The sequence below is a fragment of the Ischnura elegans genome, chromosome 6, assembly GCF_921293095.1.
Source record: "Ischnura elegans chromosome 6, ioIscEleg1.1, whole genome shotgun sequence".
Lineage (NCBI taxonomy): Eukaryota > Metazoa > Arthropoda > Insecta > Odonata > Coenagrionidae > Ischnura > Ischnura elegans.
The window spans coordinates 40,202,455-40,218,340 of NC_060251.1; the positions used below are offsets into that span (position 1 = coordinate 40,202,455).

Consider the following 15,886-nt stretch of genomic DNA (forward strand, 5'->3'; position numbering starts at 1 on the left):
TAGTATAGCTAGTGCAATGAAAATAGATATTAGACGGAGCTTATAAATTGAAGAACCTGGTTACTTTTATCGTTGTACAAAAGGCAGGGGCGGTTACTCAACACAGGTTTTCCTGTATATTCCCTGCAATCGGATAGCATCTATGGACAAGCACGATGCAGTACTCTTTAATTGCTCCTTGTTGCTGGATACAGATAGTTACTAGCACATTAATGAGGCATGCAGATGGTATTTCAATGTCCGCTACTCACATGAAACCATTAAATATAAGGGCAGGAATACAAGGAGAGGCTTTGGCTAGTTGCAATCCATTAGTAGCAACTTCAGTATTCATTGTGGGCATGGGTTTCAGCTGACATAAGCAAGAAGTAATGGTGGAGTGGCGAACTTCCTTTGGAATGTGAGAAAAGGGCACAAACTGCTCTCTTTTTAGTCTTCTGAGGATAAAAAACACCTATGTATGCTCCATGAATGAAATTGTTATCATATTGGCAGGTTTTTGGCTTTGAAATTATTTTGGCAGTTCAATTTGCCATACAGCATTGGACTAGGAAGAAGGAGATTAGCTCGCATAACATGATACAATGCCTCATATTATGGCTGCACTCTTGCACAAACTCGAGAAAGCTCAATTTCATTATCTTCAGACCCAACCAGAGGAGGCAAAATCTGAGAATTTGTATTACCATGGTTCACAAAAATTTGGCGACAAACAGTAATTTTAATGTAATTACTGCAACAACCTTCATTATTGCTGCAATTTTGTATCTGTAATGATAGTCAATGCTTTTGGAAGGGCGCCTCCATATTATATATTCTTTCCTCTTTTCTTCCAGGACACTACAGGAGTTCTCATCTCCTCTGAGGAGTCAACAGCAAGCTACACAGCACTTTTAGATCAAAAAGGGGAATGTCTCATGGGAATCGGTGACATGGCGGCTCATATGCTGATAACAGAAGAGCATGTAAGCAATTGTAAACATTTGAGAAATCTGATTAATTCACTGCATGGAAATTTACATCTGCTGCGATGTAGATTACCTACCAAGTCACAGGACTTACAAATTAGGAAATGGTATCATTTGTAGAAGGTTGTAAATTCATATTGAAACAATCTCAAAGACTTCTTCATGCTAAATTAATTATAACTAACCTGGCTTTTGGGAACTTAGTGCCATCCTCTACAAATTAGATCTCTTTACATTCAGGTCTCCAAGTTTCTGCCTACTTTGAAGAGATGTCCTTTGCTGATAGTAGATGGAAACATTCCTCAGGAAACGATGGATTATGTTCTTCGAGAAACCAAGCAAATGGGGATACCAGGTAGGGAATCAACATGAACTCAATTATTAGCGTGAGGTATATTTCAAGCCTGCTGCTTGAACAAAGGTGTTATTCTCATTAATTGCATAAGAAGAAGGACTAGGAATCCAAACACAGACCTTTGGCTTTCAGAGCCAATGTATACAGAGCACCATTAGGCTATGGGCTTCCAAGATGCCGCATTCCGTAGCATTGCCATCTTGGATGGACCCCGAGGGCAAGGGCCTAGCATCTAGCTCTATGTTACCTCTGCAAGGTTTCCATGGCAGTTATGGAACTTGGGTAGCACAGAGTTCTGCTAAGTGGGCCAGAAAGTGGAAGATGTGTTAGTTGTTAGCAATTAAATCCGTCAATGCTCTCCTAATATTGAGTATTGGTTCTTTGAACCTCGCTATGTTACTGTTATATGTTCACCTAACACTGTTTCTTTACTTTATTTTGAATAGTAAAAATAGCTTGAATGGAATATTTTCTGACATTCAAGTAGAGTAAGCTCCATTGTCCTCCACACACTCAAAAAATATGTTTTTTGAGATCCTTCATCAAAAGATGTTCCATTGATATTTTATATTTATCCTTCTTGAATTAAGCACCATTTTTCCTAATTAAACTCAAAATTTTGATAAATAGATTTTACTCCTACTTAAAATGAATTTTTTTATCTTAGCATTCTTGCAGTATCCCATTCCATCATGGACTTTCCTAGTCAATTCACAATATTTACTCCTTTTCAATGTATCTAAAAGCTATTCTCTTCCTTCCTCTTCCTAATTTATGCAACATTCTTCCCCCTAAAACCATTTTCCACATCTCCTCCCCGCTCAGTTTTTCTTCCATTCAACTTTTCTGCCCTTCATATGTCATAAGAAGCCTTCTATCCTCACCCATCGTCAGCACTTTGTCATTCATTTCCTCTTCCTCTCCATCCGCTTCACCTTCTCCATTCTTCAGAGAATGCACCATATTTACTCCCACTAGTGGGCCCACTTAATCAGTTTTAAAGCAAATATGAATTGCATTAATTTTGTTAAGGTAGAGGCTATTTTCTGATGAAAAAAGGCTGCTTAAGGAGGCACAATTGCATACTTCATTGTTAGGCACAGAAATTATATTGCTAACCATCTTAGTTCACATCTAGGCTCTGTTTATCATCGCATCTTATCTGGTTTATGTTGTCTCTTGCCGACAATGCCTTTTTTTTACATGTTTTTATGTATTCAGCACACATTGACCCATTATTTTTATACTGAGAATGTAACAGTTAGTTCAATCTACAATGCCATTTATCATGGCAAGAGCAATATGCAAGTGAAATCCACGTTCTCTCTGACTTGTCAACCTCTTAGATGCTACATTGCTACTGAGACGCTCGGTGGATAATTGCTTCAGATATCAGAAATATTGCCTCATAAATAGATGATGGAATACTTAGTGATTCAGGGATTAACCCGGTGTTACAAAGGTAGGGTACTCTGAACAATTCTGTGAACACCCCACCCTACATCTCATTGTCATTTTTTTTATATCCACAACACTAGCATATCATCTTCAGTAGCTGGAAAATATGTTTTCAAGCAAATGACACCGGAACACTATGTAAACCGATCTTGTAGAAGCCGCCTCTGATAGGGGATCATGTTCGTGTCATTCAATTTTCTGCTGCCAATTTTTCTCCAAATGTTATTGTATTCAGCTACAGCTTTGTAATTTAGGCATTATGTCTACAATAAAAAATTTGCTCTCGTATTTTTCTACCATCAGCTGGAAAGTGCTTTTCATATCATTCACCTCAATTTCGCTCCCTACTTTACTCGCCCAGGGTGTCCTGAGCAGTGGCACAGCGGGATTTGGGGGATAAAACCCCCTCCCAGAGCTCAGAGAAATTTTTAAGTTTAATCCATTTCACTTAATTGGATTAATATTACTAATAAAATAGTGTTAATATTAATAAAATATCCCTCAGAAGGCCATAAAACTCACCATTTTGAACCATTTATCTGAAACATTTTCTAGGGGAGGGCCCCTGCATCCCCTGCCCCTAGGCAGGCCCCTTAGGGGAGGGCCCCTGCATCTCCCATATTCTGTACCTCCCAGTGTTAGTTGCTCCTAAAAAAACCCCCGAGCCTTAATTCCTAGCAATGCGCCTGAACTAACATCACACCCTCAGACACCGTAGTGCTTTGTGCCTGAAACCCCCCCTAGTCATAATTCCTAGCTGCACCCCTGGTCCTGAGCACCCATTTTCTCTGCGTAGGCATGACAAAATAATGTGATCTATTCTTCCTCTTCCACATAAAAACAACACCTCAGGTATATAGATTTAAATATCAATAAAGATTTATAAAGACAAAATAATGTGCAACACAGTACATATATGACAAAAAATTTAGCTAGTGTCAGGAGCATCTTATGCAAGTAAACTTGATTAAAAATCGCACACGCATTTTTTTTGGTTAATACAATTGCCAGCAAATGGAGAGGTCTTTAACTAAAATTTACAGCAATCTGCTGTGGATAGAGGATTAACATGTTCGTTGAATATATGTAATAGTTATTTAAGTAAAAACTTCTTTAAAATACTTCTCTATTCAATACCTGGTGATGTTTATATTAACCTGGATCCGCCCAATGTAACAAAAATGTCACACCCTGTATCGCTCCACTGTAATGGCTCTTGCATCGTTCGGGGACGGTATATTGTTGTGTTTTATACCTTATAAGAAAGAGGAAGCTAAGTGCTTCAATTCAACGTAAGAATTGTCAAGTGAGAATGAAGACCTATCCTTTAAGTACCCCTGGTACTTAGGTGCCTTCCCTAGACACTAAAAATGGACGTTCGCTTTGTGTAAATATTTAATTTTTTCATTGACTATATGCATTACAGCGACAATTTTTGGTATGTATCAACATAATGATACAATATTATTAATAATACATTAATATGTTTGGTATTGCTTTCCATTTCTGTAATATACTCTGATAAATGTTACTGTGACATAAATGTCACATTGGGCGGATCCCTATGCAAATCTTCAAAGTTTCGAATTTTATGCTCTAGTTAGAATTTATTGCATTTTCAACGTTTTTCCTTCGTATTCCCGCCAAAATATTTATTATTTATCAATTAATCGATAAATTTGCATTTATTAACTTTTATTCCGGTAATTACTTTTGAATTAAAATTTTTAATATTAGGGATATCGATAGCTCAGAGATATTACACTGTGTGAAGCCAAATAGCTTCCGGAAAACGATGACTTTGACGAAGTATAATCAATATGCCTTGAGCCATCAGAAGCAGCAATTGTCACTGATGAGGACATTGCAGATGACCAGGCTGGTGGACTTGTGGAAAATTTAACGGGAAGACATTTTCGGGCAAGAGTGGAGCTTGTTTTTCAGCTTGATAATGATAATACTAATGAATTTCAAGAGAAGTCCGGAAGAATTTCGGTACCAGTTACACGTAAGGCAAAGGATTCGAAGTCAACGAAGCGTACATCACTTCTCCAATAGAAAAAAGTAAAAATAGAAGCAGCCAATTGGCGACGGGAAGATCTTTTTGTAAGATATAGGTTATTCCCGAAACAGATCTTCCTGAATTGAGGGAAAAATCATGCGTAGAAATTTTTGAAATGGTTTTTTTCAGATGACATTTTTTTTCTCACAGCAGAATCAGATGATTATACTACGTTTATTGTTTTTTCATCTCCTAGTATCAGTATAGAGGAGATGAAAATATTCATAGGAATTTTACTGTTATGGGGTTGTAACAAGGTTCCATCCAAGCGATGTTCCTGGGAAGATTCTGGGGATGTTTAAAACTCAATGCTTGCCGTAGCCAAGCAAAGGAATAGGTTCCTTGTGATAAGTAAATACGTTCACTGTGCAGACAATACGATGACCGACATAATAGACAAATTGTGGGAGCTTCGCCGTAGATCACTAAATTGAAAGAACGTTTCAGGGGGATTTTTCCCACTGAGAAAACTCTCTTTTGGCAGGAGTATGAATGCGTATTTTGGTATCCATCCTTGCATGCAATTCATTCGGCGGAAGACAATCAGTTTTGGTGGTGGAGGTGGAATATTTTTCCTCGGCTTTTGGATGTAGCTGTTCACGATCTGAAGCTGTTCACAATCTGTTCACAAGCGAAAACTGGTCCTTGCTTGTCACAATTAGGCGTGTAATAGTGCAAACATAACTGACCATACGTCGATGCTAAGCCAAGTATAGCCGCCGCACTACTTCATTTTCAACAGAGGCAGACAGTGAAATATGTTACGATGCTAATGATCAATTAGTCTCTGTTTTACTATAATAAAAGATGGCGTCGCCGTGCTGGTGAACATTGCACTTCCGTCATATGCACTGCATGCGATGCATGTAATATGAACAAATATTGCTTTACTACTTACCACTCAAAATGGTACGTATACGCCGGCATTGAACTCTAAATCAATCTTTAGTGTATTTGAAACAAATTGATTCAAATTTCATTCAATTTTATACTGTATTACACTCTTATGTGTTGTGAGAATATTTTTCAAACATGTATATTTATTCTATGTATTTTCCAAAATTGAGAAATGCATTTTTAACTGTTTTACTTATTAGCCATGTAAAAATATTTTTTAAATGTACCTTCAACAAATCCATTGATTGTGTCAATTCAAAGTTCTGTAATTTCATAACACTCCTGCCGAAAACTTTATATAAATTTAAAATAATTTTTCTTGATGCGTATTTGACAAGTTTATAATATAAACATTATAAATTTAAATATACCCCACATTTGTGAAATAACATTGAAAAAATCCAGAAAATTTGTACATCTTAAAACATCACAATTTACATCGAAAAATTTATGAATCGCGGGCAATGGAACTCTGAAAATTATTGCTAAATTTTTAAACAATTTACTTTAAATTTAAACAAAAGCTTGAAAATAGTGTACGTAATTAATAATATGTTTTTCTAGTGTTTTTTATCATTTAAATGAACAGTGCAGCTCAAATGCGAAAAATATTTGCTTTTTCTGGGGAAATATTACCTTGCACCAAAAGACAACAGATCCGCCCAATGTGACATTTATGTCACAGCCTGTATCTCGGAAACTACACAACCGATCAACGTAATATTTTCAGAATGTAGTAAAAATGAGAACCTTACCATTCCCCTAAAATATGAATTATTAATCTCAAAAAAAATATTTTGGGCGGATCCAGGTTAAGTACATACATATTTATGCTATGTAAAGCTAGAGTTTGTGCCAACCATCCAATATAGGTGAATACCCCCAAAAATATGCATACTATTTCTGTCAGCACCCTTGGATTTCAGGGATATGCATAGAGCTCATTTAGTGCTTCGTTTCTCCTTAAATCATCCAAAAAAGGTATCAGCAAAAAAATTCAGTAACAGTATGCATTCATATAAAACGTTTGTGTGCCTGCATGTTATGCAACATGGCTAGAAGACTAATTTTTAACAGGGAACTCAAGGACAGTTTAAATAACATGAAATACCTCCCAAGTAGTCATATAACTATTCTTTATTAAATGGTAATCTACAAGTACCAGATTATACATGTTCCATGGATTCCTTCTGCTATAAAATAAAACACCAATAAAATATTTTACAAGAACTTCAAAATTCAACTATAAAAAGAACAGCAACATATTTAATAACAAAAAATTTTAAAATTGGAATGATGTCACTAACCGTTACAAGGCATCTTTTAATAAACCTAATACCAAAGTATGGCAGCAAAATACATCTAAAAAAACACTTTCTCAAACTGCAATCTAATTAAGTGCATTACGTATATAAAAAATCTTCAGCCACTCTTACAAAAACATACTAATGGCATACTTCAGGAAAATAGACACATGGACGGAAATGTTACAAAATAAGTAGTTCTTATTCAGCTCACTGAAAACATACACATTTTATCAATTTAATCTCTGCACAGCTAAAGAAATTATTGAACGTAAATTAGACATGGCATAAATATATGAAAAGGTCAGCAACAATAACATTGGTATAATCACATGCTTTTAATGTGCACTGAAAATAAAAACTAATGCCAATGCTTAACCACTTTTGTCTCAACAACTCCTCATGCAAATTTGTGCTTACACGCAAGTGCAAAAATGAAAATATCAAAATTTACCACAGCACATTGATTTTTTTAAAATTGTGTATTTGAGATCCTCCATACCTCCAAACAGTCATAGACACTACTTTTAGGCCGTGTAAAAGCTGCCAAAGCAATATCCCACAGAAAGACTTTTGAGAAGGCATTTTAGTGAATTGAGAATGCATACATTTGTGGCAATATTACAAAACCCTAGGAAAGGTAGAGGTAGTTTATACCCTATTGCAATGTACATGCTCTGATAAAAACTTTTAGAGAATTGCACTTCGTTTTCAGAAAACACCAATTATTTCCTCATAGTAAAAATTTGCTTTCATCAAGTAAATTTTCTTAATCATAACTAAAATATATCAGGCACCTTCAGTAAAAACTTGAGACGCAAGAGATCACTCACAGCAATGGACTAATGAAATAGAGCAAAGAGGTCTTCGGGAAATACAAGGGTTTTGTGAGCATTGACTTGTGTAAAGACTGATCTAGGCAAGCATTGATTTTCATAAATTTTCTCTCACAATATGACTCATTTTTCACTAAAGCAGGGAAGTTATTGAGCATGTGAGAAGAATAAAAATAAAATTAAAACAAAAGCTCTGTAATTCTCCCATTGTACATTGAAATGTTTTTTTATAGAAGACCACTAGAGATTGCTAAAGTCATCCATGAAGGGAATTAATTATTCTTGAGGCATTATTACTATTGCCTAGAGAATTTATTCAATCACAAAACTTCTTGAAACTAAATTATCACAATGAGCACCTTTTACTGAAAGTTAACTCTTCACGATACACCATACCTGTCAGATCCACAAAAAATATTTCTAAGTTTGTCTTTAAAATGTTAATAAAATGTAAAAATAATAATTACCAAGAGTATTTGTTGGCTACAATAAAGAAATAAAAATAGAGGAAAAATTTGAAATTCAATAATTTTCAGATGAGCTCATTACTGCCTTCATACTTAATATTGTAAGCTCATTAACATTACGACCTAAAAGTGAAGTTAGAAACATTGTAAATTACGTGCTGAGAGTATGATATAGTTGTCAGTATTTGAATCAAATCCTCCTTACTATTCTACAATGGTAAGAATACAAAAATGCGAGCAGGATTCCATAGTCCTTTGCTCGCAGCCTTTGGGATTTGGCTACCAAATTTGTAGCTTCCCTCACACGTAACCATTTCGGCCAGGATTGGGGTGCATTTGGACCACCAAATTTCTGCTCTCCTGCCTGTACTCCCAGCCTTTCTTTGCATCCTGAAAAATATATAATTTTGTAGTAATTAATCTCACCATACTGAGAGTATGAGGGTTCAAGGTGAACCCTTCAGGGATACAACACACCAGGGCCGGGAACAGGGCCCGTGGCTTATATGCCCGATCACTCGGGGAGGGACTGGAGAGGATGGAAAAAGGAAAAGAGGCACCGCCGCGATAGGAGCCCGTCGACGCCTCTGGGAAAGGATAGGAGCGGAAGGAATGGGACGGGGAAAACACCTGAACGCTATAGAAGCGAAGAGGGCCCTACGATAAGCAAAACCCTGAAATCCATTAATGTTCTAACGATCTTGGAGGATTATTCTATGAGGAAGAATAATCCAACAATCAAATCGTTAGATAAATCTCACCATATAATGTGCCCCATACCTAGGAAATATAAAAATAATTGAGCTAGAACTTGAGCCAAATACAAGTGAGGGAATCCATTAATTACATGAGGACATTTTTCAACTTACCCTCCTTCCTAGGTGAATATCATGAGATCGTTTCACCCCCCTAAACTCACATGAGAATTTCAAAATTAATATTTTTAGGGTGAATGTGTTATTCTGTGCTTGACCATGCAGGATTTGTAAAAAAAATTATTTATGCAATAACTTTTATTTAAGACCAGCGAAGTTGTCACATTTACGTTGTCTCTTGCTGATGCCTTTTATTTATGTTTTCACATATTCGGGAAACATTGGGTGCACATGCGCATTGTTACCAATAAACAAAACTGTTTGAGTTGCTCTTTCATTTAACCTAGCATAGCATATTAACCCTGCTATTCAACTAGAAACACCCAATATTTCTCGCCGCCACAAAAATCAAAATGTCTTCATTCCAAATTGTAGGCATTTGATATTACCAGTGCAATGGTAGGAATTTTTGAAATTGTGATCTTTGCCTTTTGGGTTGGCACAAAAAGGGGCTCTTCTGGTGCCATGCAAGAAGTGAAAAGGAGAAGAATCAGACGTGTTCTTATTCTCTGAATTGATAACATGAGGTATTTTCAGCAGACTTAATTATGCTTAGCTACTAATTCCTCCAGTTTGAGAGTTGAAGTCTGAAAATGCTGCTCATTTTCAAACGAGAAAAGTTTGGAAAGGAGCTGAAGAAGGGTAAACCTCAAGGAAAATTATCTTCAAGTCGAAAGAGATAACTACCAGATAAACTATATCAGGACAAAGATAACGAATATTATTCGGCATACTTGTGACTGTTGATGCGTAGTTTTCCACAGCGTTGTTTAGATGATGTCTCCATGTTTTTGGGTTTCACCATGTGGATTTTCTTTGTGACGACAGTTTTCTCCGGTATTCCAACTGGCGTCTTCAGGTCAATGTCGGGATTCAATTCAGTTCAGTGCATTGAATCCCAACATCGACCTGAAGACGCCGGTTGGAATACCGGAGAAACTGTCGTCACAAAGAAAATCCACGCGGTGAAACCCAGAAACATAGAGACATCATACTTGTGACTCGTAATTTATTTTGGTACCTAAAAAAGGGTGCACCCACAGCATATTGTTAGTGTTCATCTTCTATAAAAGCATCATCATCTGCAATTGCCACTGTCACATGTATTTTTCAGCGCATTGGTGCCTGCCACATTTGTACTCAGGGTAACCAACTGATCCCAACTTCCTTCCCTCATCGTGTTATTGACATCTGGTGAATAGCTCGCGTGAACAAAGAGATATTCCAGTACATTACACTCCCGATTATCCGGGCTAATGATGGGGAGAGACGGCATGAATAATCAGAAAACAACTTTCACTTTAATGTCTTGCAATGTTCATAATTTACCTAAAACAAACAATAAATTATTATTTAAGCAGTTATTCTGTTATTTTAGTGCTTCCCGGACTCTACGAGAGCTTTCTTCACCAGTTTGCAATCTTTTTAGCAGCGATGACAGGGTGGTACTCGTATTATTAATGCTCCATGTAAGGCCTAGTTTCGAAAACCACACATCGGTGGCTGAGTGATCATGGAAACAGAAAAGTAGTTTGCACGAATTCTTCAAAACCGCTGCTCGACGTTGGAAACTACACAGTAGTCGCCATGTAGTCGCGTCTCGCACAAATTGCCCAGGTTGCAACTGCTGCGGGACGTGTATCCGCGATCAAAGAGCGCGGTCGCACACTGCGAGGCTTGGAAAACAGGAACACAGTGCTCGCGTGACTGCAGCAAGCGCACGATCGCTTCCATTTTAAGAATGGGATTCTAACAGAAATAATAAGCCCGGAGTATCCTAGCATTAATGCAGTGATTCCGATGATTTTGCATCCAATTTTACTTTTTTTTATAAAGAACCAGGAAAAAATTGGGCAAGAGTGCTGAGAGAAAGAGAGTGTCAAATGCTATTGACTCAAAGTATATGACTATTCCAAGGATAAAATCAACTATATTTTCAAAAAAATTATGGATCATTATGAAAATACATCATTTAGAGGTATTAATTTTGGTGGTCCTTTAATTTCAGACTGTAACTAAATTAAGCGATGAGGAATATAGCTGAATCAACAAGAAAGCCAATTTCTATTAGAAATATGCAGATTAACCCTTTTGCTGCCGTTCACTCTCTGGGAATCTACTTGTCACATGCGGCAAAAGAGCTTAATGCAGGCAGGGGGGGAGAAAAGGTACATTCTCAGCAGCCTGCCATGCGAATGTACCAGGTATGTTTATAGCAGCAAAAGAGTTAAAAATGAAGTGGCGTTAGCCATGCAGCTTCAAGGTAAATATTAACTCTTTTTTTTTCTTAGCTATAAAAAAAGTTTTTACGGTGAAAGAAACAGGATTGACAAATTTACTGGATTTGTATTGTACAACATTTTGAATGATTAGTTGCCCCTTTGCCAAATCAACCCTCATAGCACATACATACAGGGACGCCTAGCTTTCTCGATCCAACAGATTTGCTGTATGAAGGCTTTGCTGCATACAATTTATCTGCGACTCATTGAAACGTAATTTTAAAATAAGCCTCAATAGATTTTGAACAAACTAGAAGTCAATTGGTTATGCAATTGTATTTTTGGCTAAGGAGTTCGAGTATCTAACAGGGTGGAGAACGCATTCCCTATTCACTAAAGCTAATTCTCCATGTGATAGAAAACATGATCATCTAATTCAAGCTAAACCAATAATCCAAAGAATCTAATGATCTCTTTGGTACCTCCATCTCCCTATATTGACAGACAATTATTATCATTTATTTTTTGCTTTGTTACTTTAGCAGCAGGACATTTTAGTTAACAGCATAATTACGACAAGATATAAACGACATCTTCATGACTACACCAAGAATTTTGGCCCCTCATTTCTATGCATAGGATGGAAGAATACTTATCAATCAATTTAATTCCATAGGTAGAGAACAAGTTCAGATATTTCAGGTCTATCACAGCTGATAATTTAGACTTTGTGTAAATAAGATTTGTCCACCCAACTTAGGACTACATAAAATATAAAAATACTAGGAGAAGATACCATGGATTTCACCAGGAAGAGACTTGTTAAGCTATCAAAATATTTTATTCAAAACATGGACAATTAGGGTATCCTTCTGATTCAAGACCTTAAGAGTACTGCCGAAGGCACAAATTATAGCACAGTAATTCACTTGTTAAAAATGGGGAGATTAATTATTTTGTTTTTAAAGATACTGTAGCTTACCATGTAGATAAACGCAGCTGCTATAAAATGCAAAAACATGGAACAAACAGCAAATCCAAAGGACCACGAAAGATAATTGAAGTTGGGGTAGAGCATCCAGTCCCGTCTCCAACAAGCTATCCCAAAAATCATCACAGACAATAAAAGCAGTTTCGCTGTAAAAAAGAAAAGGAAAATTGGTAACCTTCTTCTTTGATCAGTATTCCATAAGAAGTTGACACACTTCTAAAACGACCTTACCAGCAATGGCATTTGCGATAGCGGCAATACCGGATAGAAGCCATTCATGCAGCAGTACAAATTCCAAAGGCCATCTTATTAGCTCAAGTGCAATAATGACTTGGGATGTGAATGACAACATCAACGCCAGAGTTACAAATGCCTGAACCACCATAAGCCATCCTAAATACATAAAGAGAAGGTCGATAAATGACAATTACACCATAAATTGCAGCAATAAAGTGAAAAAGAGAAAAAAATCATACTAAATGTTGACTGCTAGTATACTACTACTCACCTGGCAAAAGCCATTCGCGCAAGACGTAGTATTTTTCGCTAAATATGTAATGGCAACCATCAAAAAGGGTGTTGAACTGGTAATATGGGTACCTGAAATCTTCAAAGCAATACTCCCACAACCCCATATTTTTGAATTCACTATGAGTTTCTTCATAGGACTGAATCCAATACGGACTACAAACAAAAGGAGAAAGGTCGATTAAAACTAATACCATTACGCTAACTCAATAACTAACTCAAAGCTGTACACAATCGATCTGAAATTATACCTTGCAAAAGCCATAACCAGCAGGAGGCATGATACATAAGTAAGAATTCCTCCAAACACCAACGAATCTGAAATTAAAATTTGGATTTTAGCTGGGAATGCTATTGACCACGGGAGGACCTAAAGCTGTCGATTTACTCACTGGATGCCTTGTGATAATCCTGCTTTTCGTCGACCGTCATTTTCCCCTCAGCAATCCAGCCAAATTATAAAATAATATGCAGGACTCAGAATCCTGTTGTCATCAATCACAACGAATTCCTTCACTCAAAACAGATCCACCATATTGAATTACAACTACCACGCCTATAGCGCTTAACGTTATGTTTATGTTTATTTGTTTCCCTTCGATTTCGAACATGATCAAAAGTTTTACAACGACCATGCATCTTCAGGTTTTTAGTTTAAACTCCATCCAAGCTTTTAAAGATGTCGATAAAGGTGTAATATTCGTTATATCTTTGGTTCGAGTAAAACTTATTGGCACAGATATTTCCGACGTCCGTGATTACTTGTTGCAAACTTGAGCGTTCAGCACTGGATGAAGTCCACTATTTTTCTCTCTTTTACATTATTTTAGAAAGCTTCCTGAGGTTTGCTTCATATCTGTCGAAGAATTAAGTACGTTCTCATATTGGTTTACTTCATTAGGTTTGACGGTGGGAATTGTTAACGGCTGTTTATTTTTGTTAAGCATCATCCGACCGATCGTCAGGCGGACCCGTCAGCGTAGGTTTAATTTACCTCTAAAGATATAATATTCGCGGATTGTTTGGTTTTAAGTTTACCATAGTGGGTGCGCTTAAACTCTACATGGTGGTAGTTAACTGGCCCATGGGCTGCTAATAGTTAAGTAGTCCGCCCTTGCTTGACCTTTCGAGTGGTCAGATTCCCATTGGTTTCAGGATCGAAAGTATATGTATTTACTTATGTTCGATGTCTATTCTAGCAGTGTTTCCGACAGAGCACTTCAGCATAGACTGTCTTTCAACTGGTTCAGGATGTCTGATGGGGGAAATGGGTGAATTTAGTCAAACCGTAGGAAAAGTTTCAGATCCTAAAAGCTGGGGAAATCAAAGCAACTACATAGTCAGTGGGATATGTGTAACCCAGGAGTATTAAAAATCTGGTTTTGGAGAAATTTATGTACATGGGGGAGGAGGAGGTTTGGATCCAGAGTAATCAGGATGTGGACTGGCTGGTATGGTAATTTGAGGAGGCTGCTCAGAGTGGCTATCATTAGAACGAAAGGGAAGGGTCAGGAGAAAACCAGCATTGGCATAAGCCTGCTTTTAACTTAAGGTGCTAAAGGGGCCATTGCTTAGTGACACATCCGACAAACTGGGTGCTGTTCTTGAAGTGCTATCCACAATTCACTCGAGCAGTGTTCGGTTAGTCTCTGAAAAATCTCTTCCACAGCAGGGATTTGGGCCCAGACCCTCAGGGTGTAAAGCCAACACACTGACCTGAGAAAGGGACTATTTTAACCCTCAAGCTGCGGGAGTGCTTAATTTTAGCTACCAGCCTGTGCAGGAGAGAACCAAGAAATATTTTTCCATTTAGCCGAGTGTCTCACTAGGAGTGAACCCATATAATCTGGGGTAACCCCTTTGCCTTTCTTACCAAAGCATGGACCTACCTTTGAGCACTTGTCGTAGGCATGTTTACAATGTGGAGTGGGAAGGAAACGATACAAAATGGGCAGTAGGATAGAAAATTCCAGGAGGCACCCCCTGCCGTGAGGGATGGCCAGGGAGAGTCGAGCTTCATTTGTGATCCCTACAGTAAGGGAAAGTGCACTTGGGCTTACACTCGGGAGGCAATAAAAATTTTGGGTAACTGTCTTAAAGCCTGGTTACACAGTACATTAACACGTAGAAGTTAATGTACGTTTGTGTGAATGATTTTGGTGGAGCGGAACTTGTACGAATGCATGAACCAAATTAGAACAGGTTCTATTTTCTGTGCATGCATTTGCACAAGTTGGGAGGTTACACGGTGCATTTTGGCGTTCATTCTCGCATTCATACATTAACCCATACATGATAATGCTCCGTGTAAACAGGCCTTTAGGTAGTCGAGCAATGGTCAAACGTTGAACAACGTTTTTCCTGCAGTCTAAGGGTACAACCCATTTAAAAATGTTCCCGCAGTCTAAGGGTTCATCACAGGTGAAATAGGTGGCTGCGCTGCAAACAGGGATCTCTCATCGACTGGTCCATGTCTCCCCACCTAATGGTTCACATAATTTGAGCACTTAGCAAGCCTACATCCAGACAAGTTTACGTGGAGAATATGGGGGGTTTCCTGAAGAGTCAGTGGCATAGCCAAAGGTGGGGTTTTCCCGGGTCACAACCCACCCCCCTTTGAGCCTTTAAAAGGGGCGCCAAAATCGAGTGAGATGGCCTCAATGAATTTTTTTTAAATACTTTATTTTCATAAAAACTTGTACAAACTTACCTACTTTGAGTCCTAAAAATTTGTATTAAACATCAAAAATCCCTGGACCCTTTGCCCTGGGGTGTTTTCCATACACCCCAGAAGGGGCCCTAAAATCTCCGGTTAACCCCATTTCAAAATCTTGGCTATGCTACTGTGAAGGGTTGATGGTTATCATCATATCCAACCCTCCCACTCAATACTGGCACCGAGCCCAACTTATAGTTTACTCCT

General features: G+C 37.7%; 2 protein-coding genes across 2 annotated transcripts in view; one reads left to right on the top strand and one right to left on the bottom strand.

Annotated features, from left to right (window-relative positions):
• Positions 1–15,886, top strand: part of LOC124161363 (ribokinase-like) — a 45,845-nt gene that overhangs the window by 1,230 nt on the left and 28,729 nt on the right. Inside the window, exons 3-4 of the mRNA XM_046537678.1 lie at positions 837–965; positions 1,209–1,323. Coding sequence (XP_046393634.1) covers positions 837–965; positions 1,209–1,323 — 244 coding nt within the window. The remainder of the gene's footprint in view (positions 1–836; positions 966–1,208; positions 1,324–15,886) is intronic.
• On the bottom strand, positions 6,860–13,526 carry LOC124160516. The gene is made up of 6 exons (XM_046536375.1): positions 13,356–13,526; positions 13,215–13,281; positions 12,944–13,119; positions 12,667–12,828; positions 12,427–12,581; positions 6,860–8,737 (listed from the first exon to the last, which is right to left on the bottom strand). The coding sequence occupies exons 1-6, from the start codon at positions 13,393–13,395 to the stop codon at positions 8,648–8,650; spliced, it is 690 nt and encodes a 229-aa protein (XP_046392331.1). The 5' UTR covers positions 13,396–13,526; the 3' UTR covers positions 6,860–8,647.